Source organism: Furipterus horrens, unplaced genomic scaffold (assembly GCF_987537825.1).
Source record: "Furipterus horrens unplaced genomic scaffold, mFurHor1.1.pri manual_scaffold_3, whole genome shotgun sequence".
Classification (NCBI taxonomy): Eukaryota; Metazoa; Chordata; class Mammalia; order Chiroptera; family Furipteridae; genus Furipterus; species Furipterus horrens.
In genome coordinates, this window is record NW_028327173.1 from 153647735 (window position 1) to 153671015 (window position 23281).

The 23281-nt window shown below is 36.3% G+C and overlaps 1 protein-coding gene across 2 annotated transcripts in view; it reads right to left on the bottom strand.

The window, feature by feature from the left end:
• Positions 1–21337, bottom strand: part of MYEF2 (myelin expression factor 2) — a 44106-nt gene extending 22769 nt beyond the window's left edge. For both annotated transcript variants that reach the window (XM_090270567.1, XM_090270566.1), the window contains exons 1-9: positions 21044–21337; positions 11963–12171; positions 10674–10726; positions 9429–9436; positions 9231–9324; positions 2056–2247; positions 1203–1356; positions 611–660; positions 434–497 (exon numbers count right to left, since the gene is read on the bottom strand). In XM_090270567.1, the coding sequence (XP_090126693.1) occupies positions 434–497; positions 611–660; positions 1203–1356; positions 2056–2247; positions 9231–9324; positions 9429–9436; positions 10674–10726; positions 11963–12171; positions 21044–21204 (985 nt within the window). In that variant the 5' untranslated portion in view covers positions 21205–21337. The remainder of the gene's footprint in view (positions 1–433; positions 498–610; positions 661–1202; positions 1357–2055; positions 2248–9230; positions 9325–9428; positions 9437–10673; positions 10727–11962; positions 12172–21043) is intronic.
• Positions 21338–23281: the final 1944 nt, after the last annotated feature.

Consider the following 23281-nt stretch of genomic DNA (forward strand, 5'->3'; position numbering starts at 1 on the left):
TAAAAATATTTGGAAAGAATTTTCAACATGGAATAATACTTATACTCTATGTTAAGCAAAAAGTTACAAAATTATTATATGGTAATTCTCAACTATGTAAAAAAATATACCTAGAAGGAAAGACTGGGAAAAATACCAAAAATGTTATTTGTGGTAAAATTACAAAGACTTTTTCTCCCCTCACGTGTATAAATGCACCAAAAATTTTAGTATACATTTTTGTAATAGGGAAAAACTACCACAAAAGAGACAAAAATGGCACATATTTATCTTCTCAATTGTCCTAATCAATCATGACAAACTATCTCCATAACCCCAAACTAACTCCAAACTGGGCAACTTGGAATATAAGCACAAAAACAAAGGGTTCTGCTTAGCACATAGTAAAATTGAAAAACAATAGTTTCCATTGTTTCTAATGGCTTTTACTTACGTGGTAATTGCGGTGTTTTACTGTCATGTGAACGGTAGTCTTCATGAGGGACAGACTTGTCATCCTAATGCAAAAAAGTTTAATGTAAGCTTAATATATAACTAAAAAGATATGTAATGTAGGAGAATATAGAAACATTTCAAAAGTTCGGAGATGAAATGATATATAGGAACTCACCATTTTCACATGCATAGGTCTATCAAACAAAAATTGCCCATTGAACATAGCTGTTGGTTCAGTCAAGGAAGCCAAATTAAAACAACTATAAAATTATACTTGAATACAAATTTTTAATAATCTTATTTAAAGTCAGGCTATCTTTAATCTTTAATCAGCATCAATAATATTTTACTCATTTGTATTAGCCTCTTCCATATACTCAAAAGAAAAACTTTAATTCTTTGCTTTAGTTTGATTTTACATATAAAATGTCATCTTTTGATTCAATAAAGAAAATTAACAAGGCTTCATTTGAAGCAACTGTATTATATAATAGGTTTATTTAACTTTCAAGAGCATGTATACTACAATTAATTATGTAAGGCAAGAAGAGAAAGTAGAAAAGGGTTCATTACTGGCCTGTACAATATGGCTAATTCAAGTTTTAAGAGTGACTTTAGTACTTGGACATAGAAAAAGTTTTATGTGCTGGAGACTAAAGTCTAACACACATTTCTCAGCCAGGCAACCTTAAATTCCACGACTTTCACAAAATGGTAATAAGCTTCTTCAATCTTATTAAATAATCCTAAAATGTAAATCAGGATACAAATTGCTTGAACTGCTTCAATTGCTTGTTCGAAAGTGACTGTGCCCATTCCTCTGCTCTTGCCATCTTTGTCTTCTTTAATATCTGCCCGCTTTACAGTTCCAGCTATGCTGAACACTTCCTTTAGCTTCTTCCAACCAACTTTGAAGTCAAGCTTAACATAAAATTATATAAAGTTATGTACCTAATAAACCCCTCTCCCCATTTATAAATAATACAAACAAATCTTTTATAAACTCTCTGTAAAGAACTATAATTCTTCTTAATAAGTATATCAAATAATATCCAAATAAAAAGATCTTAGGTTGTTTAAAACCAGTTAAGCTCCATCTACATTACTCCTTATCCTTAACTTTTTAAAAATTCACAAACAGTCTCACCTACTCAATCCTGTTTTGTATATTTGAAACTTGCACATCCATTTTTACTAAGAGAAATTCCTATTTTGGAAAGTATTTTGATATCACTGACTTTCAAAAGCTCAGAACAAACGACAAATCAACTACAACATGCACACTCACAAATACCTAATAATAAAGCTAAAGAAACCCGATTACCAATATGAACAAAAATCACATTAAAATAAAAGTAAACAATTTCAAGAACTGCTAAGCATTTATAAATTCCACAGTTCTCTTTTTAAAAATTTCAAAATACTTGTATATACACTCTAACTTAATATATATGCATATAAACTTAAATTGGGTTGGAGTTTACAATAATTCATGTTTGGCTTACTTTAGTTAAAAATAAAATGTTCCATAAACTTATAATCCATTCATCTAATCAAATAATCTCATAATCAGAACTAGATATCTGAATGACAAAATTTTAGACTAAAGCTTAAACTTACATTAGCAACAAAAATTGTGGAACCAAGTCTACCAGCCTGCAAATTACTGATAACCTCAGGAGGAATGTTTGGATTATTGAGAATGGAAGGTGGTAAATTCGTCAACCCCGATCCCATATCGGGTACATGTCCTCCTGGAAATGATCCTCCTGTTCGTTGCAATGCCCTACGAGCGTTTTCTCCATCAGGATCCTATAACACACATTAAATGTTAATGCCACTAGATACATTAGAAAGTCTGCATAATTAAAACAACAACTTCATATTCTACAGTAGCTATCCCATCTGGGTCACACTATTGGCCCTCTTGAAGAATAAGCTTTTTCTCTAACCCAGAGAATTGAGTTCCATAAAAACCTGTAGACAGACAAAAAATTAGTCTCCAGGGATGTCAATTAAATACCTCTTTCCAATCACTAAAGTCACTTGTAAGAACTTGAAATAGTTTACTTTTGCCCTTGTACTGGTGTACAAGTATATGGCGTATACATATGAATATACATAACTCAAAGAGGAATAAAATACTTACTATAACTATTTTCTTTCCCAAATTCATTAATAGTGAATTATCACTATTGGAGGACCGATGCAATGCCAAATTGAGACTAATTCAAAGCTTTTCAACAGTAGAACAGATTGTTATAAAAGCCAGGAATATTGGGTTGAAAGGGAACTATGATAATGTGTAAATTTTGTTCCTGAGCAAACAAAATATGATTATCTACCTTCCAACCTCTTTCCTTCCTCAAAATGATTATGATCTAAGACTGGGGGGAGGGGGGAATAAAAAAAGGCTAAGTGTCCAAATGAAGATTGATACTAAACATTGTTTTATTTTTTTTTTAGTTCATTAACTTTATAAGGAAACATTCTACTTTTAAACCAAAGAAAAGCAAGTTTAAATATACTTCTCACTCATCTCACTAGGTGGAATGCAAAAACAAACAAACAAAAGAAAAACCCACATAAACACACTAATAGGCTGTCATCTGTAATACCAAATAATTATGATATATGTAACCATCAACTCTATACTCTGTTGGCCTATTTGGGAATACTAATAAAAAGAAAATTTGACTTTAATAAATTCTCTAGGAAGTTTGGGAGAACAGAAGGTGAAAAAGTGAATGCAAAAAAAAAAGTATTCTGGCTTCCAGTATATTTATTTACCATGAGGAATAAAAAGAAATATAGAAGAAATAAATGTTTTTAAAGAACACTATAAAATAAATGCTTCAGGTCTAAAGTTTCAGAATCTTGCACAAATATAAAATTTAGATTGTGGTTACCTATGGAGGAGGACACAGAATAAATGCTTCATGAACTATTAAGGTAAGTTGTTCTTATCTTAACATTAATAAAGCATATTACCATGTTTTGACTTGTCTTTTATGTACATGACATACATAAACATATATGCAACTTATATAACACAAATTACCTACTGTGTAACATAGTTTTATTCCTCTTTTTCTCTTGGATGTCAGCCTGCCAGTCATTACCTGCTAGTCATTACCTGCTATTGCTATTAGATAGCCTATAATAAGTGTACAAGTACTACTAACCTCCCACCCCAAATTACATGAAAAAGAGCAATTCTAGTATCTGTAAAGGAGCATTGGAAATAAACTTTTCCTTAGACTCTCACTAGTACTTCTCCGCACTAACACCAGTCATCCATTTGTAAATCAGATATTCCCAGAAAAGGGGCCTTTAGTGATATTAATCCAAAAGAGTTAATTGAATAAAGAACATCTCATCATTTAGTTAGCTCAAATTGTACCATTTTTTCATCTTAAAGTGGTTAAAAATGGAAGTATCCTATATGAGCATGGATCATGTAACTCTATCCTAGGGCCTCTGAAATATTACTGAGGATCTACAATGAGCTAAAACTTAAAAAGCACAAACAACATGGACCTGTTTAGCATCCAATAATTTTTTTTTCCAATTCGAAATGAAAAAACTGAGAATCTATAATACCTGTCTTTTAAAAAAGAATAAGAAGCATTATAAAACAGCAAATCATAATCCTCAAAATAATAATTTCCCAGAAAGGTGGTTATACAACAAATGACACCCTTATGGGATATTATTTAGGCTATCAACACACTTCTGGAACACTGATCCTGGCTTACACATAAAAACCACTAAGTATTGGGTGGGCCAAAAAGTTCGTTTGATTATTTTCTGTAAGATGGCTCTAGAAGCACTTAGTTGTCCTTAACTTCATTCAAACAATTAAGATTGTATTGTGATAGATGTCATATCAGCGTGCATTAAAAAAAATTAAAATTGGTGAATTTTTGTGTAGCCATTTTAATATTGAAAATACACATTTTCAGCATATTATGCTTTATTATTTCAAGAAAGGCAAAAACATAACTGAAATGCAAAAGAAAATTTGTGTATGGATAAGGTGCTGTGACTGACTGAACATGTCAAAAGTGGTTTGTGAAGTTTCATGCTGGACATTTCTTGTTGGATGATGCTTCATGGTTGGGTAGACCAAATGAAGATGATAGCAACCAAATCAAGACATTAACTGAGAACAATCAACGTTATACCACACAGGAGAGATAGCTGAGATACTGAAAATATTCAAATCAATTCAAAAACCAGGTCAAGACACAACAAAGAAAGAAAACTACAGGCCAATATCGTTGATGAACATAGATGCTAAAATCCTCAGCAAAATATTAGCAAACTGGATCCAGCAACACATGAGAAAGATCATACACCACAATCAGGCAGGATCCATCCCAGGGATGCAAGGATGGTTTAATATTCACAAACCAATAAACATAATATACCACATAAACTAAATGAAAGACAAAAATCACATGATCATATAAATGGATGCTGAGAAAGCATTTGATAAAGTACAACACCCATTTATGATAAAAAAAACACTCAGCAAAGTGTGAATAGAGGTAGTATACCTCAACATAATAAAGGCCATATATGAGAAAACCTGAAACCAACATCATACTCAATGTGCAAAAACTGAAAGCTTTCCCAAGATCAGGAACAAGACAAGGATGTCCACTCTCTCCACTTCTATTCAACATAGACTTGGAAGTTCTAGCCACAGCAGTCAGACAAGAAAAAGAAATAAAAGGCATCCAAATTGAAAAAGAAGAAGTAAAACTCATTATTTGCAGATGACATGATAGTGTACACAGAAAGCCCTATAGACTCCACCAAATACGATTCAACCTAATAAGTGAATTTGACAAAATAGCAGGGTACAAAGACAATACATCAAAGGCATTTCTGCACACCAACAATAAAATATCAGAGACAGAAATTAGGTTAAAAAATCCCATTTCCTATAGCAACAAGAAAAATAAACTACTTAGGAATAAACTTAGCCAAGGAGGTAAAAGACCTGTACTCAGAAAACTACGGAACACTGAGGAAAGAAATTAAGGAAGATACAAATAAATGGAAGCATATACCATGTGCATGGATGGGAAGAGCTAACACCATTAAAATGTCCATACTACCCAAAGCAATTTATAGATTCAATGCAATCTCTATTAAAATACTAATGCCATATTTCACAGACCTAGAACAAATACTTCAAAAATGTATATGGAACCAAAAAAAGATCCTGAATAGCCTCAGCAATCTTGAGAAAGAACAAAGTAGGAGGGATCACAATACCTGATATCAAACTATACTACAAGGCCACTGTAATCAAAACAGTCTGAGAGCCCAGAAATAAACCCAGGTCTCTATGGTCAATTAATATTTGACCAAGGGAGAAGGAGCATAAAATGGAGTGAAAAGAGCTTCTTCAACAAATGGTGCTGGGAGAACTGGACAGGGTCATGCAAAAAAATGAAACTAGACCACCAACTTACACCATACACCAAAATAAACTCAAGATGGATCAAAGACTTAAATGTAAGCTGTGATACCATAAAAGTCCTAGAGGAAAACATAGGCAGTAAAACTTCAGATATCCCACATAGCTATATTTTCACCAACATATCTCCTAGGGCAAGGGAAATAAAGGAAAGGATAAACAAATGAAACTACATCAAACTAAAGAGTTTCTGCTCAGCAAAAGAAAACATCAGCAAGATGAAAAGGGAACCAACTGTATGGGAGAACATATTTGCCAATGATACATCAGAAAAGGGTTTGTTCTCCAAAATATATAGAGAACTTATATGACTCAACCCAAAGAAGACAGATAATCCAATTAAAAAATGGACAAAGGACCTGAATAGACACTTCTACAAGGGCATACAGAGAGCCCACAGGCATATGAAAGAATGCTCAACATCACCAGCCACCAAAGAGATTAAAACCACAATGAGATACCATCTCACACTGGTCAGAATGGTCATCATCAACAAATAAACAAACAACAAGTGCTGGCGAGGATGTGGAGAAAAGGGAACCCTACTGCACTGTTGGTGGGAATGCAGACTGGTGCAGCCACTGTGGAAAACAGTATGGGAATTCTTCAAAAAACTAAAAATGGAAATGCCTTTTGATCCAGCAATTCCATCGCTAGGACTATATCTGAAGAATACTGAAACACCAATTCAAAAAAATCTACACACCCTTATGTTCATAGCAGTACTATTTACAATAGCCGAGTGCTGGAACCAGTCTAAGTGCCCATCTGTAGATGAGTGGATCAAAAAACTGTGGCACATTTACACAATGGAACACTATGAAGCAGAAAGAAAGAAGGGACTCTTACCATTTGCTACAGCATGGATGGACCTTGAGAGTATTATGTTAAGTGACATATGCCAGGCGGTGAAAGACAAATATTATATGATTTCACCTAATACATGAAACTAATGAACAAAACAAACAAATGAGCAAAAACAGAACCAGAGGCATGGAAACAAGGAACAGACTGACAGTGACAAGAGGGGAGGGGGGAGGAAGAGAAGGGGGAAGAGAAGGGGAAGAGTCTAGTCAAGGAACTAGTATAAATGACCCATGGACATGGACAACTAAATGGGAACTGACTGTGGCAAACAGGGGAGGTGGGTGAACCAGTGAAGAGCAAAGGGAGAAAAATGGGACAACTGTAATAAAAAAACAATTTTAAAAAATATCCAAATCAATAGTTATTGGTGACAATGAAAGATGTCTTTTTACAGAAAAAAACAAACAGACTTTTTGGCCAACCCAATAAATGGCTGGCACAGACCATAACAGTCTAAACTTTCTCTACCAATTATCCACTTCCAAAGTCAGAATAAATAAGTAAATAAACAAATAAACAAACGCCAGGCTCAAACAGGATTAGAGGACTTCAAAAGCTGACACATACAGAGGGATTTGGGATACTCGTACATGTTGGTAGCACAGCCTTTCATTTTAAGCTATAGGAGTCCCTGTTTATCCATGGTTTCACTTTCCTTGGCTTCAGTTACTCATGGTTAACCACAGTCTGGAAATATTAAATGCAAAATTTCAGAAATAAATAATTCCTAAGTTTTAAACTGCATGCCCTCCTGAGTAGTCTGATGAAGTCGTGTTGTCTCACATCAACCAGCCTGGGACAGGAATTATGCCTTTGTCCAGTGTCATCCACACTATAGACTACCCACCCTTTAGGTAATTGGTTGCCACCTCAGTTATCATATCAGCTATCATGGTATCAACAGTGCTTATGTTCAAGTAACCCTTATTTTATCTAATAATGGCCCCAAAGTGCAAGAGAACTGATTCTTGCAGTTCAAATATGCCAACGGGAAGCCATACAGTGCTTTCTTTAAGTGAAAAGGTGTACAGGTATAAAAAAGAAAATTTAGGATTCAGTACTATCTTTGGCTTCAGGCATCCACTGGGGGTCTTGGAATGTGTCCCTTGTGGATAAGGGAAAATACAACTATTGCCTTATCACCTCATAATCAGGAACAAGAGAACAATGACCAGTAAACATTCCCACCTTGGATAGGAATAATAATATTGTAGTTACAATATTTTGCACACTATGCTAAGTACTTTATATAATATCACGATTATAACAAATAGCTAACATATATTAAATGTTTTATGTATACTAACTCTGACTCCTTTAACACATCACTATTCCCATTTTTGTGATTTAAAATAAGAAACACAATGAAATAGAGTGATTAAGTAATTTGCCCTGGGTCGTACAGATTCTCATATGCCATACACTGAGTGCTTTTCCATGTACCTCATTTAATCTTCATAAAACCCTACTGGTAAGTATTATTTGTAGTACCATCATAATTACTAAGGTTCAGAGAATAAGTAACATGCCTACTCACACGGCTAGAAAGTGATAGAGCCAGTTCAGTACAATAGTAAGTTAAATTGTCCCTGACAGTACTGCTCTCTTACCAATGATTAATATCCGTGCTGGTGTAGAGACTCTTCAGGGTCCCAAAGTTATATCCTCTACCCTTTTTTAATACAGATTTTAGCAAGGATATAGACATAACTGGTTTGTGATCAAACTATTCAGGTAAGATTAAAAATATGAACTAAAGGAAGACAGGAAGATGACTGCTATTTCAAGCTAATTATTTATAAGTTCAATTACACCTAACTGTAAATCTTTATTTATGTATTTTTCAATCAATCTTTTATCAATGTATTTATATTGCAACAATTCCATACAAAGGGATTATCTCCATTTTAGAGATTTCCCAGTTCTAGTTATAAATTTCACTAGTAGACATAACTTTTTTTAAATTTTAATCTGGTACAGTTTCAGGTTAATTTTATTGAAAGTGGACATCAATTTTATTCAAATCTATAAGGCATTTATATTACTAAGCAAACTTTTGATTATCAACTACAAGAATATCTACTCTATCTCTCAAATTAAAAAACACAATCTAAAAACTAAGTATGTGTATACTAAATAAAGTAAGCACCTAAAGTATGTGATCTTTAAATTGCCAGGTCCTGAAATGTCTTTAAATCATGTACATCTGCTTGTAATAATTTGGAGCAAGTAAAATACACAGGACAACTACTTAAGGGCAAATAGAAAATCACACACAAGCAAGTAAAACTATCATCAATATATAATGTTTAATAAGCATCTATGCTAAAAAAAAGTTGTAGTCTGATTAATACATTATCAAAGATGAAAATCCAAAAAAAAACAAGTCCTTACATTCAAATGTTTCAATTATTCCAAATGCAAGCAATCTTACCTCTTTAATATTCAGGGGTCTTCCACTAAGATCATATTTGTTCATGGTTTCTAGTGCTTTCTTTACAAATTCTTCATCTTTAAATTCAACCACACTTAATTGGGAAAAAAATCAGGGGAGAAATTCTTATGAACTAAGATTATTTTTTACAATCAGAAGTTTAAATATGACTTAAGATACTCAAAAAAAAATTCTTACCCACAACCCTATATCCAGGTAGATTTGTCAACATATGCAAAAGAAAAAAAATTTTATCAGTAGACGAAGTTAATGGTAGAGTCTGGCATTTACATCATTAAAAGCAATCAATTAATACAGCCATTTTTATTGTCTTTACACCTCCAGAACATAAAAGGCAAGTGACCACAAATTTTCTGTATATTTTTAAACATACCTCTTTAAAATAGTAGGATCTAGTGTAACAAGCTTGAAGCACATTTTAAATGACTCTTCCTTAAGTTAAAACTCATGTAATGTCATTACACAAATTCAATCAAAAGTAATTCAAAGAAATAATTGAAGGCTCCACTATACCTATCTTTACATTATCCTTACATAGTTACAAGTAATTCCAAAAGCTGTATTGTGCACAAATACTTTTTAATGTATATTCAATTCTATTAAAATCAAAATAGAAATTATTAATCTCACTTTTTACAAAGTTCTCAGGGGAAACTGGCTGCACACAATTTAACAGCATTCAGTTTTAAGAATGTAAAAAAAGTCACCTATGTTATGTTACAGAAACATTTGTAGTATGATCTTTAAAATATTTCCTTGTCATTGTTACTATTCAAAGTACCACTAAATGTAATGATAAAATTTTTATTTTTCATGGACCCACTGGTTTTTGCTAATAAAACTAAACACTGTTAAGAGCTTTCCATTGTATTCTTCAGTATATTCTTTCTTGTTGCTAAAAATCAAAATTGACTATCACCCAATTCCTTCTATGTTGATTTAATCAATGTCATTCATACCAATTGGTCAGAGCACTGCCTCTTATGTAGTCTGGTAGGCTACCAAATTAAGTTTTTTCAGTATAAACTTCAAACATACATTCTGAATTGACACCTGTAAGCTATATACCTCTCATAGAACACTTAGGGAATATTATCAATTCAGTGACTGAAAATACCCTTGAAGACATCAAAACACAACAAAAAAAAATCCTATATTAAATTCTATTGTCTAAGAAGAAATACTACCTTAAAGCATTACAAAAGTGAATGCCCTTATGAGCATTTACAAAACCCATCCCTTCCAGGCAACTAGCTTGATTTGTATTAAGTGTCAGACTTGCTGGTATAAAGCCTCAACTCTTGCATAATAAAATAAAAAAAATGAAACTTAAGTTTCCAAAAACTGGTACAAGTATTATACAAAAAGTAAACTGCTGAGGAACTTTTAAACCTCAAGCAGATTACTGCCCACAGCACTTACCCTTGATTTTCCTTCCGCATCCTTAAAGAGCTCCACGTATGTAACCTCACCAACTACATAAGACATACAAAAGGAAGATACCAAGAAACAATACATTTAAACACCAATTTCTTGCTTTACTGCACACCTGTGCACAACTCTACAGAAAAGCACCTATTATTCACCAACAATCAAAACCAGACCAACATACCTCCTGTCAATGGCTATGTAAATTTAACTGATTTTCAGAAATGTACATCATCCACATTCTCTAAAAAAATCTAACAACCATATTAACCTAATTCATACTACAGATCATATTTTGGCCAGCATGATATAGTTGGTGAACAAATGCACATATACATACAAATGTTCCCTTAGCCTATCATATTAAAAACTTCAACATTAGCACTTTTCAAATAACTTTAGTAGCCTACACACAACAGCTGTTTTAAGGTGACTTCCTACCTGAATGTCTTCAATCATGTTTGCCATCAAACTAAATTTACAAGTCATGCTTCACAGCAAGCCACACACTTTCTAAATAAAGTCAATGAATAAAACCAATCAAATAGTTGTCACCTTACAACAGATACACCAATGCAATTTTTTAAAATTTATTAGAAGAGATCAGCCTCAAAGCCAAGTACATAGTTTGCAGGACTGTTGAAACTCAATTTTTCAAGAGATAACAAAACTAACTTTTACAAAGTCAAGTATTAAAATTATTTTTCCCCAAAACCAACCGTGCATATAAAATGAAGATTTTCCGGTTATTCTGAAAACAAAACTGCAACAGCAGTAACACAATTTTAATATAGAACTTCAGAGACAGCATCATCGCATTCATGACAATGCAAACAAAATGAATTCCACAGCCAGATTCCAGACACCACCAAGATAGTAACAAAACAGCTTTTGGGAAAAAAAATTATCAGACCTTATTATTCATACTTTAACAGCTAAATGTATTGCTTAACTAATGCAATAGTCCTTTAAAAATCTATAAAAACTTCAACTAAACAAAGCAATCACTTTTAACAAAATTCTTGGTGGCATGCATATGCTGGCTCACTACTATCCCACTGAAATAACAAAAAGAAAGTTTTTTAAAACTTTATTAATCCATACTACCTTGTAATGAAATTGTGTCAAGTGAAAGAAGAGGAAAAGATTAATTCATGTGTCAAGAAAGAAACAAAAATCAATTTGTTGAGTCTGTGTGGCTCAGAGGTATACAAAACTTTTGCTTAGTTCTCTCCCCTTATATATGAAGATTAACAAATAGTACACTTATCAAAGGTGTTTACCTTTTTCTCTCATTAAATCTTTAATAGCTTGCCATTTCATGTCATATGGGATGTTGCTAATGAAAACTCTGTTACGATTTGGGCCCTTCTTTTCCCCAGTGCTTGAATTCTTGTCTTTTGAATAAGGATGAAATCTATGGGCCTTCTTATTTCCTGTAGATTTTTCTTTTAATTCAGATTTCTCTTCTTTCACTGATTCATCATTGTCCCTATGAATTAAAAACAAAACAGAAGTCTATATTAAATATTTGACATTTATCACTTCACTTGACAAAACTCTCCACTAAGATCTCAGCAAAGCAGCTACAAAATCAGACTGCTGGATCTGAAATTACCCAATGCCATTTCAAAGCAAGGATCTGGGCATATTACCAAAATTCTCATTTCACAATCTTTTTTTTTTTCCATATTAAAAAGCTGAAGCATCCAAATAATTACCCAGTTTTTCCCATCATAGAACAAAATAAATGTTATTAAAACTTAAGAGGGGAGATGGGTGATTTTATTCCTACAGTATGTAAAACTGGCACCTTTAATGGAGAACTAACTTTCTGGGCCATATTCGAAACTCTTAAAAAACTAATTTACAAAATGGTACCCTGAAAAAGTTCATTTCATAAAGATTAAAAGTTTCTTCCGAGAACTTTTCTCCTCTGTTGCTTAACAACATAGTTAAAATATAGTTATAACTATATATGTATATACCCCAACTTAATTTTTTTTCTATTTTCAGTTTTGATCAGCATAGAAAACTGATAAGGTATCCTAATATGTTCATGCCCAATATTTTCTGTGTTCTAACCCATAAACTAGGACAGGGTACTTCATAGAATCACGTCATTTTTGTTAGCATTATCTATAACGGGGGGATGAGGTGGAGAAGGAAACCTGAATTTTATAAAATCTCTTTTAAATGAGGCCCTAACTGAAAATTATTTAATGTCTAAAACTGTAATCACAATGCAGCTATGTGGTGCCATCCACCAACCATCTGTAGGATATAAGTACACACTTAAAGTAAAATGTATAAAAATTTAAATATATATTTTTAAAATGCAATTTTCTTTTCAGAAGGATCTTTTATAGAAGTAAGTCAATAATTACAGTAGTGAATGTAAAACTACTTAATTAAAACTGATTTTTAAAGCAATTTTTCATAAATATGTATTAATAAAAATCTCCAGGAATCTAAATCTTTCACATTCCCTGGACTATTCTGACAATCAATCAGACTTCATAATCCAGGCTCTAAATTATCTTCTAAGCCAAACAGTCATGGGAATCTCTACATTGCAGTGCTCCACACATACCTCTCACTCTAGTCACTTATTCCATGATATATAGACATTTTCACACACTACTTTTCTGAGCAGGTAACAACACAGCCAAAATAAAGTATGTAAAACTCTACAAGAACAAAAACTATCTGCATTGATATCAGCAGCATCTAGCATGGTGAATTCACATAACATGTGCTTAAAAAATATTAATTCTTGAATGAGCGACCAGTCAGATGGTGCTGATGTCTGCCAGAAAAACTGCTAAAAGTAGGAGACATTAGGGTCAAAGTTGCTTTGCCACTTTTTCAGACTTTGGCAGGGACACCTTCACTGGCAAACTTCGTCCTTTATCAGAAATGGCACAGCCTGGAAGTGATCATCTCACCTGCCCAACTCTAGCAAGTACTACTCGCCTGTACAGCAGCAATACTGAAACGGGCAACTGCTCATCTACAATGCATCAATTAAGACTGTCTATGGAAGGCAGATCAGTTTAGAGATATAGGTATGGTCTGATTAAGAAACTAAGCTGTGAGAAACAAGATGGCGGAAGAGTAAGTGGAAGCTACACTAACCTCTTCCCAGAACTAGTCTGGATTTACAACTTAATTTTGGAGAAATCATCTGGAATAACCAACTGAACACTAGCTGGAGAGAAGTCTTGTAACCACGGAGAGACAGAAAAGGCTGCTACATCACAACATGACCGGTAGGGAGTGCGAAGACACAGAAGGGCTGGCTGGACTCCCACGGGTAGCAGCTGAAGGGACTGAAAAACAGCTCAGCAGCCGGGGATTCCCCCTGAGAAGGGCAGGGTCTAAACCCCCAGCTGAGCTTCCCAGCCTACAGCAACAGAGTGGAAAGTAAAATAGTATCCAGCTGTGAAAAGTGAAAAGCCACAGAGTTTCTTGCTAGAAGGACAGAAACAGCTGGAGAAAAAGAGCTCTTAAGCGGATCACATACGAAAATATTTTGGCCCCTACTTATCCTGGGCTCGAGCCGAGGGAAGGCAGAGAGAACTAGAGACACTTGGGGAGAGTTGGGTGCGGTGGCTTTGAGGGGAGAACTGGGGAAGCAGCCGACCGGGTCCCAGTGCTGACTCATCCCCACACTGCAGGCAGACCATTCCCATCCCCTCCAAGTGGCGTCAGCCTGAGGAGAAGAAAAAGTCCAGCCTACAGGAATTAAACTGCCACACCCACGGTCCTTAAACATGACAGTTGATCACAGATTGAATAGATTAACAGCTAAAGAAGTCAGACAAAGGCAGTAGATCCATGGAAGTCTCCAACAGGCTGCCTAGGCCCAGACTGGTACAGGATCTGATGCCACCAGGGGCAGATCCAGGAAGTGAAGATCATTCTAAGAAGCACCAACAAACAACAGGAGTCACAAAAATGGGGAGACAGAGAAACAACCCCCCATTGAAAGGAAAGGTAGAATCCCCAGAAAGAGTGCTAAATGAAATAGAGTGGAGCCAACTATCAGATATGGAATTGAAAGCATGGATTATGGAGAAGCTCAATGAGCTCAGCAGAAACTACAAAGAACTCCAGGGAAACTACAAGGAACTCCAGAAAAACTACAAGGAACTTACTGAGAATTACACCAGCATGAAAAAGGACATAGAAGCTATCAATAAGAGCCAGGAGGAAATGAAGAATACGATCTCTGAATTGAAGAACACAGTAGAAGGAATTAAAAGCAGGCTAGAGGAAGCAGAAGATCGGATCAGGGAGCTGGAAGACGATGTAGACAAAAACTCCCAGACAGTGCAACAAAATGAAAAAAGACTGAACAAGACTGAAGAGGCTCTAAGACAGCTGCAAGACAACATGAAATGTAATAATATCCGTATCATAGGAATTCCAGAAGGAGAAGAAGAATAGCAAGGGATAGAAAATCTCTTTGAAAAACTAATGACAGAAAACTTCCCTAACATGAGGAGAGAAAGAGTCACGCAAGTCCAGGAAGCACAAAGGGTCCCAATGAAGATGAACCCCAACAGGCCCACTTCAAGACACATCATAATTAAAATGCCAACATTCAAAGACAAAGAGAGAATACTAAAAGCAGCAAGAGAGAAACAACTAATAACATACAAGGGAGTTCCAATAAGGCTATCATCAGATTTCTCAACAGAAACACTACAAGCCAGAAGGGAATGGCAAAAAATATTCCAAGCAATGAAAAACAAAGGCCTACAACCAAGAATACTCTACCCAGCAGGACTCTCATTCAAGATGGAAGGTGAAATAAGGAGTTTCCTAGACAGAAGAAGGCTAAAAGGATACATCTCCACCAAACTAGCACTGCAAGAGATGCTAAAGGGTCTGCTTTAAGAAGATGAAGAAACAGAGAGAGACAGAGAGGAACACGAGTACAAAGGGGGAAAATGACAATGAATAAGTACTGAAAGAAAGAAGGAACTTCTACCATTTGCAACAACATGGATGGAACTAGAGAGAATTAAACTTAGCGAAATAAGCCAGACAACGAAAGAAAAATACCTTATGCTATCACCTATTACGGGAAACTAATGAACAACACAAACAAATGAGCAAAATTGAACCAGAGGTATGTAAACAGGAATAAACTAACAGTAACAAAGGGGGATATGGGAGGGAGAGAAGAGGGTAAGAAGAGGAAGGGTCTAGTCAAAGAACATGTATAAATGACCCATGGACATGGACAACTGGGTGGGGACTGAATGTGGGAGAAGGGGGGGCAGGGTGCAGAGAAGCAAGAGGGGGGAAAAAGTGGGACAACTGTAAAGGAAAAACAAGAAAAATTTTTAGTGGAGGGAAAAAATGAAAATATAAAGAACGGAAATGCAAGTTCAGTGAATATTAGAAGGACAAGGATTTTCCTTCAAACTGTATATTTTTCTCCCTATCCGAACCCTCCAGAGTTTGGCATTCTAAACAAATAAGTAATGACACAAGTTTCTTTGCATAAAACTAATAAGACCAGTTGTTAATAGAGGTCTTTTTGACTAAGACTTTGACTGGAATGTCATGCCTAAAGGAGACATGCTTGGGCTCTGGTTGTTATCAAAAAGCCCTGAGGAACTGGGATTGACTTTCAAAGGTAATAAAAGCCCACGAGATAAAAGGCCTGGTACCTTGGTTGGATGTGCGGTCCATGGCAATCTGTCCAGGGAAGGAATGAAGGTTGTCTTCCTGAAAGATGGCTAGAAGGGACCTTAAGGCACAATGGAAAACCTGAAGGACTTGGAAAAGACAGGTGTTTGTAGGCAAGGCTGAATGCCAGGTATGTGGTTCTGCTTCTGTGCCCTGAAGGGCAGACTGAAGGTTACCCTAAATGTTCCTTGCGTAAGTTCCAGCAAAGCAGAACTAAAGATCATAAGTGATCATTTTCTGCTCTTGTTGTGTTTATGCAAATGAACAGGATAAATTAAAAATGACCTTAATGCAGTCTCTTTAATGACAAGGAGGGTAATCTTAGGGAGAAAAAAATCGTGATTCAAGGAAAATCACAATGCTCAGTGGTAGACTATAAAATAGTGCAGCTGTCTTTAAAGTTTATCTTCATTTAAAGTTTGTTTTGATTTGAAAATTAAACTATGTCTATGGTATTATCAAAGATGTTTAATTTACAGGCAAGAAGAATGTCAAATGCCTTGCAACTGGATGTCTTTCCGATAAGACAGTCCTACAGATTTAGAGACTTGTATGTGGGTTATATTACATAAATTAACATGTGTTCTCTGTTTTCAAAGGGCATAAGCCTACAATCTCATTGCCTGGGTGATTATCTGTACATATAGGCCTCACTTAATCCTGTCCGCAGCGCTGCCTCCTAAGACTCAATGGTTTGGCTGAACTAAGTGGCTGGGTTGGTGAAGAATGGGGTGGTCTGTGGGCTTCACTTTAAAACTGGTTTATCTTTTCTGTCCTAATGGCTTGGACAGAAAGAGCCCAGAGGTCTGAGAGGGGGGAAACCTAAACTATTTCCCTCAGCCCAAACTAAGTATAATGGGCAAAAGGGTTTTGGACAGGTGAGATGTACCTGGCACACCTTCCTCCAAAGAAGCCCTTCTTTTCCCTAATGTGGGACATTGAAAAATTAATACCTGTCTTTTGTCATCTAGTGGTTATGGATTGAATGATGTCTTTTAACCCTGTTGCCAAATCTGTTGCCCCCAGTATACAACAAGGATGCCAGCCTGTAAAATCAAGCATGCTGTTGTCCAGGGACAGCCAACTGACCTGGAGTCTGCACGATACTTCCCCATGTGGGAAGGCCACCCCTGCCTCCACACCCCCACTCTTATTAGGGATTTCTGGACCCAAGAGTGGTTAGGACAATGACCATGTCCAGCTTGAAGCAGCTAGAGGAGCTCGAGACCTTCGCCCATTGTCCTTTATAAGATTATAAAGGGTCTTAAGTCTGAGAGGGAGGGATTGTTATTTTTTATTCTTAAAATAATTATTTTTAATAAAAAAAAGAAGAAGAATATATGAAAGGGTGAGGCAGGAGAGCTTGTATATATGACCCTTGGGCATGGACTTGGGAGGGGGGATTGTTGGGGGAAGGGGGGTGCTGGGTGGAGGGGAGCAAAGGGGAAAAATTGGAACTATTGTAACAATATAATCAATAAAATATACTTATACAAAAAAAAAAACTAAGCTGTAATTACTCAATTTCTGAACTCTTTTTATGTCCTAAATACATTATGGAAGACAGTAAAAATATATGTAAAAACTCTTAAGGAAACAATGATATATAGTACCAAAATATTGTCACTATATCCAGAATTCCATGTAACGATTCCCAAACTATTCATTTAGGTAAACACTTCTCTTAAGGTACTTGAAATAGAGTATGACTATTCTTTTTTAAATTTTTATTGAGTTTAATGGGGTGACACTGGTTAATAAAATTATATAAGTTTCAGGTGTACAGTTCTATAATACATCATCATCTGTATATTGTTTGTGTGTTCACTGCCCAAAGTCAAGCCTCTTTCCATCACCATTTATCTCCACTTTACCCTCTTCTATTCCCCTCTCCCTCTGGTAATCACCATAATGTTGTACAGACTATGACTATTCTAAGTCACAAAAATGTTATCTACTCTTTAGACTGAATTATGCCTACCCAAATTATAACATAAATTTCTGAGAAATCAATATTTAACATCAAATGAGAAACATAGTTTTAATATGATTTTAAAAACACAAAACTATAGTATGAGATCCAAAATTAAGCCCAGTTCCATTCTTTACTGATGTAAAATACTACTCTACTTCAACCACTTTACCTTACTCCAACGCTTAATATTTTATACTAGACTCTAATGTAATTCTTAACCTCCATACTCCAAGGTGTTACTTTATCAAACTCGAATAATGAGGAGTTATAACAATACTATTTTTTCTCATATTCACTTAAGAAAAGGAGAGCTAGTATATATCATTTGGCACAAAGAAAAAGTCTACACCTGGGGAAACATCTTTAATTTCTTGTCAAAAGATGTGAACATGACAATTAAATCATGGGCCCTTTCAAGCATACAAAGATGAGTAAGACATAACGGTTTCCATCCTCAATTACTATGGATTAATCTCAGCAAAAGTCATTTCAATCTTGATAACAAGAAACACTGTGTTCACATCTAAGCAATATATAGATTTTTAAGGAAATATTTGGTAATTTTTATCATCTCCATTAATTCTTACTATTAAAAACATATGGAAATCAACTGAAGTTTGGTGTTGGGTTGGTAACTCCTTCCATTGGGTCACAGGGTCAAAAAAAGATTGTTAGGTAAATGTCCCTAGCTATTCAGTGTGAGTGACCCATACTGAACCATTACGTTTTTATGGAATAGACGGTACAAGAAACCGCTGAGAGTAAACTGACCTCTTCACTTCTTGGAAAAGAGGATAGGAGAGAGATGAATTATAAGCAATATGAAAAGGATCTACATTTGAATTTAATAGTAACATTTTCTAATTTCTTCACCTTGTTTTGTCCTTTTCCTCAATTGGAAGTCAAAGAGCCCTGGCTGGTGAGGCTCAGTGGATTGAGTGCCAGCCTGAAAAATCAAACAGCCACTGGTTCGATTCCCAGTCAGGGCACATCCCTGGGTTGTGGGCCAGGTCCCCAGTTGAGGGTACACAAGAGGCAACTGCACCTTGATGTTTCTCCCCCTCTCTTTCTCCCTCCCTTCTCTTCCCTCTAAAAATAAATAAATAAAATGTTTTTAAAAAAAAAAAGAAGTTAAAGAGATTCTTTTATTCTACCTCTCTCCTATATAGCTAAACCACAAAGAGACTTTAAAACGGAGTAGAGACATTTTGATTTGATACTTGTACTAACACTATTGCACTGATCATACCCAAGTATAGAAGGGCTTCTCTGTGTAATTCAAGGCTGTACTTTCTGTTCAGGAGTAAAGGGTGGCAGACCCATATTTAGATATTTTTAAAAAGCACATTTTTAATTTATCATTTTAGTAGTTTTCACTCATATTTATGATGCCAAATCCCTGAAAGCCCACATATTGATAAGCATGTTAGAAAGTGCTTCAGTCACTTACAGTTCCTCCGTTACTGAAGTACACCATATTCCACCTAGGAACAAACTCCAAGGAGGTAGAATCCCTTACACCCTCACCTCCTATTCTGCCTAAAGATACGGCCTATTCTATTCAAACCAAATTGAGAGCAAGAGTGTCATAACCAACCCAGCTGGTACAGATAGCTTATCTGCAATCAACTCTTAAAAAAGACTGGTCCAGATTTACTACACCGTTTCAAATATTTTTATACAAAAGAAAAGAACATTTCCATGGTCTATTTTAGTGTGAGCATATGTTCAACTGCTTTCTACTCTGAGGAATAATTGAGAGAAGGACTAAATCACAACATACTTTCAACTTCAGGTTTAAAGAGCTGGGCATATGCAATGCCTGACTCCATATCCCCCCATATAACAAGAACAAAGGGGAGCATAACAATCCCTTATAGTAACTAAAAATTATTATGAATTCGAGTCAACCAAATTCTTTATAGGCTCTAACAACAACTGAATCTTACAAGAAGTGGATTTCCTTCAATTAAAAAAAACCTTATTTTACCATTAAGAATCTACCATTACACACAGTTTTTTAAAAATAGCCTGCAGGATTGACAGACAGTTGGGGGCCGGGAAGGGTGAGTGAGCAAGACACATTTTCGTTTTTAAAGGGACTCCTCCAATTCAAGGATAACACAATGGATTCAGTTTAACAGCGCATTATTAAACTTCTTGGGTATATCTGTTCAGAAATGCCTACTGACTTTGGAAAGCAACCAAACAACTGAATTTATAAAGCTCAGCACGAGGCCGCGGAGATACGGGGATTTTCCTTTGAAATACGTTCCCGGTGGTTAGGAGGAAATGTCCGATGATGTCATCCCTAGATACTCCCTAGTGATGAACACTAACTACTAGTCTTTAAAGGGGGACCATTTTCTAGCAGGTCGTGGCTGCCGCCGGGCTTTGCTCAAAGGGTCTCCAGCCGAAGTCAGGGAAGAGTGGGTAAGCTGTGGTCTGTCGCTGCAAATGGAAAGGGGACGCCGGTCCCTCGGCCCGCACCGCGGCTCGCTGGGCCCGTGGCAGCTGGGTTGGGCCTCGGAACTGCAGGGCTGCACCTGCTCCTCCCGTCGCCCACGGCCCGAGGGCCGTTATCGCCCGATGCCCAGCCCGGCCTTTGCCCCACCCCCCACCCCACCCCAGGCCGACTTCCCGCCCCCAACCTCGTCCCGGTCCCCAGAGGAAAAGACAATACATTTTAGCGCCATTGGAGCTGCTGCTGTGCTGGGGAGGCTGTTTCTCGTTCTCAGGCGGGTGCGGTTCTCGCCGCGGCTCTCCTGGCGGCTCTGCGGACTGTTGATGCGGGCTGTCGTCGCCAGGGGCCCCGGGCACCTCAGACTTGTCGGTGTCCGCCATCCCGCCGCCACTGCCTCCGCCTCGGCCGCCTGCGTAGAGAGGCTCCGAGCGTGACAATGGCGGCGGCCGAGAAAGTGGTAACGGATCCCGACTTGAAAAGGCCCCGAGCGCTTAGTTGCCCGGATCTCGCGAGAACCAGTCGGGGCCCGGAGACTAGGAGATGGTGTGAGCCGGGGGTGGGGGGTGGGAGTGCGGGGTGGGGGAAGGGCAGGGATGGGGTGGCAGTTTAGGGACGCCATTGCTGCAGTCGTCCCTGCTCCAGGCCGGGGAGGGCTTGACTTGTGCAGTAGCTCCTGGGGGGGGGGGGGGGGGCCTCTGTTCTGCCCACCAGTCGGCCTCTTGCTTGGCACCCGGTGGGGTCTTCGCTCAAAAGGAGGCCCTGGGGTTAGAAACCTTTAGAGCGCTGATTCAATTCATTTCAGGTGGAAGCTGTTTAAATTAAAGAAGCACACACCACTTTGCATCTTTAAAAGACATCTGCAAATCTTCAGATTCCCTTTAGAAATCCTTGGAATAATGCAAATAAATCACTTGACACTTTAATGCCTAGGCACCCGGTGGACATATAATAAATAGTAATCGATGACTGGTTGCAATTCACCAAAATAAATGGCTTTGAATTTCTTGTGAGTTCTGGTTGTTCTTAATAATGAGGTTTTTCCTTGGAATTTAGCTATCAACTTATAGAAACAAGACTGAAGTTTTTCAATTCTCTGGGCAGCAATCAATGGGGAAAACAAATAACATTTATTAGAAATCTAGGTTGGCTAATAGACATTTTGGGTTTGGGTTCTGTGTTTATTATATGCTGATGGAAAGTATATTTGAAGCAGTTATAGGCTCTCAAACAAATTTAATTACCATTGGAGTTTTAAAATATAGTCATAGATTTTCCCCCTAAGTATGAAAAAGAAATCCATTAAACTTAACTCCTAACTCTTAAGTACTTTAACTTCTCATTGAGTAACGTTTTTCAACTGAAAAGTTCAAAGACCTTCCCAGATATTTCTTTTCATAAAGAAGCAAACTTGTATGATTTACAGACTTTGCAGAATTTTGCACACATTAGTGGTAAAGTTGTAGTTAGAAACATACTCAAGTATTATATAATTTCCCGTTCTTTGACGTTTCAATATGCAGGTTTCTGCACTTAATAATAAAACATTTGATTCTGAGCTAGAAGAGTTAATTTATGTCATTCAACATACACACATAGAAATCAGAACAATTATAATCATTAATGAGTACACTCGGTTAAAATACTGCTGTTTAAGGTGTCACTCAGTCAATTCTATGACTTAGTGTATGGAGAAGAACGAGGGAATTGGGTTTTGACACAGAAAACCTGGGTTAGAACCCCAGCTCTCCCACTTTCTGCTTGTAACTCTTTGGGCAAGTCACTTAACCTCTCAATTTCTCCATAATAAATAGAAATAATAATTCTTACCTTGCAGGGTTAAGGTGAGGATTAAAAGAAAGCACTTTATGTAGGGCAAAGTACTATATGAATGTGAAGTAGTATTACAATCCCTATTTCTCCAGGCTGGGTTTCAGTCATAGAGAAGTTAAGTAATATTCCCAAGAACTGAATTATAAGTACTTTCAAAACATTCATCATTCTCTGTTATTCTTTTGTTATAGTTTAATTTAATGATGAAAACTTAACCTTGGAGTTCCTAGTATATTCTTGCAAATTCCTTCAATAGATACAATTTAATATTTTTAAGAGGCGGCCTTTATGCTTAAAACAGTAGCAGTTGCATGAAGAATACAAAATTGAGTATGGGCCTGTTGAGAGAGGATGTTTCTAAAAAACACCAATTGAGTTCTTTAATAAAGATAAAAGCAAAGTATAATTTAAAATGTATTTACAAAAACAGGAGACCAGCCTGCATGCTGTAGTGTGGTCATGAAAATATTCCATTAAAATATGTATCTTGATTATTGAGCTCTTTGGCCATCTTTTAAATTCTGTGCCTAAAACAATTGCCTTACTCACTGTACCTTAGTCCTGGTTCTATAAATGCATAAAGAACAGAGGTTAATTCCTATGGAGGGATCCAGAAATCATAGATTC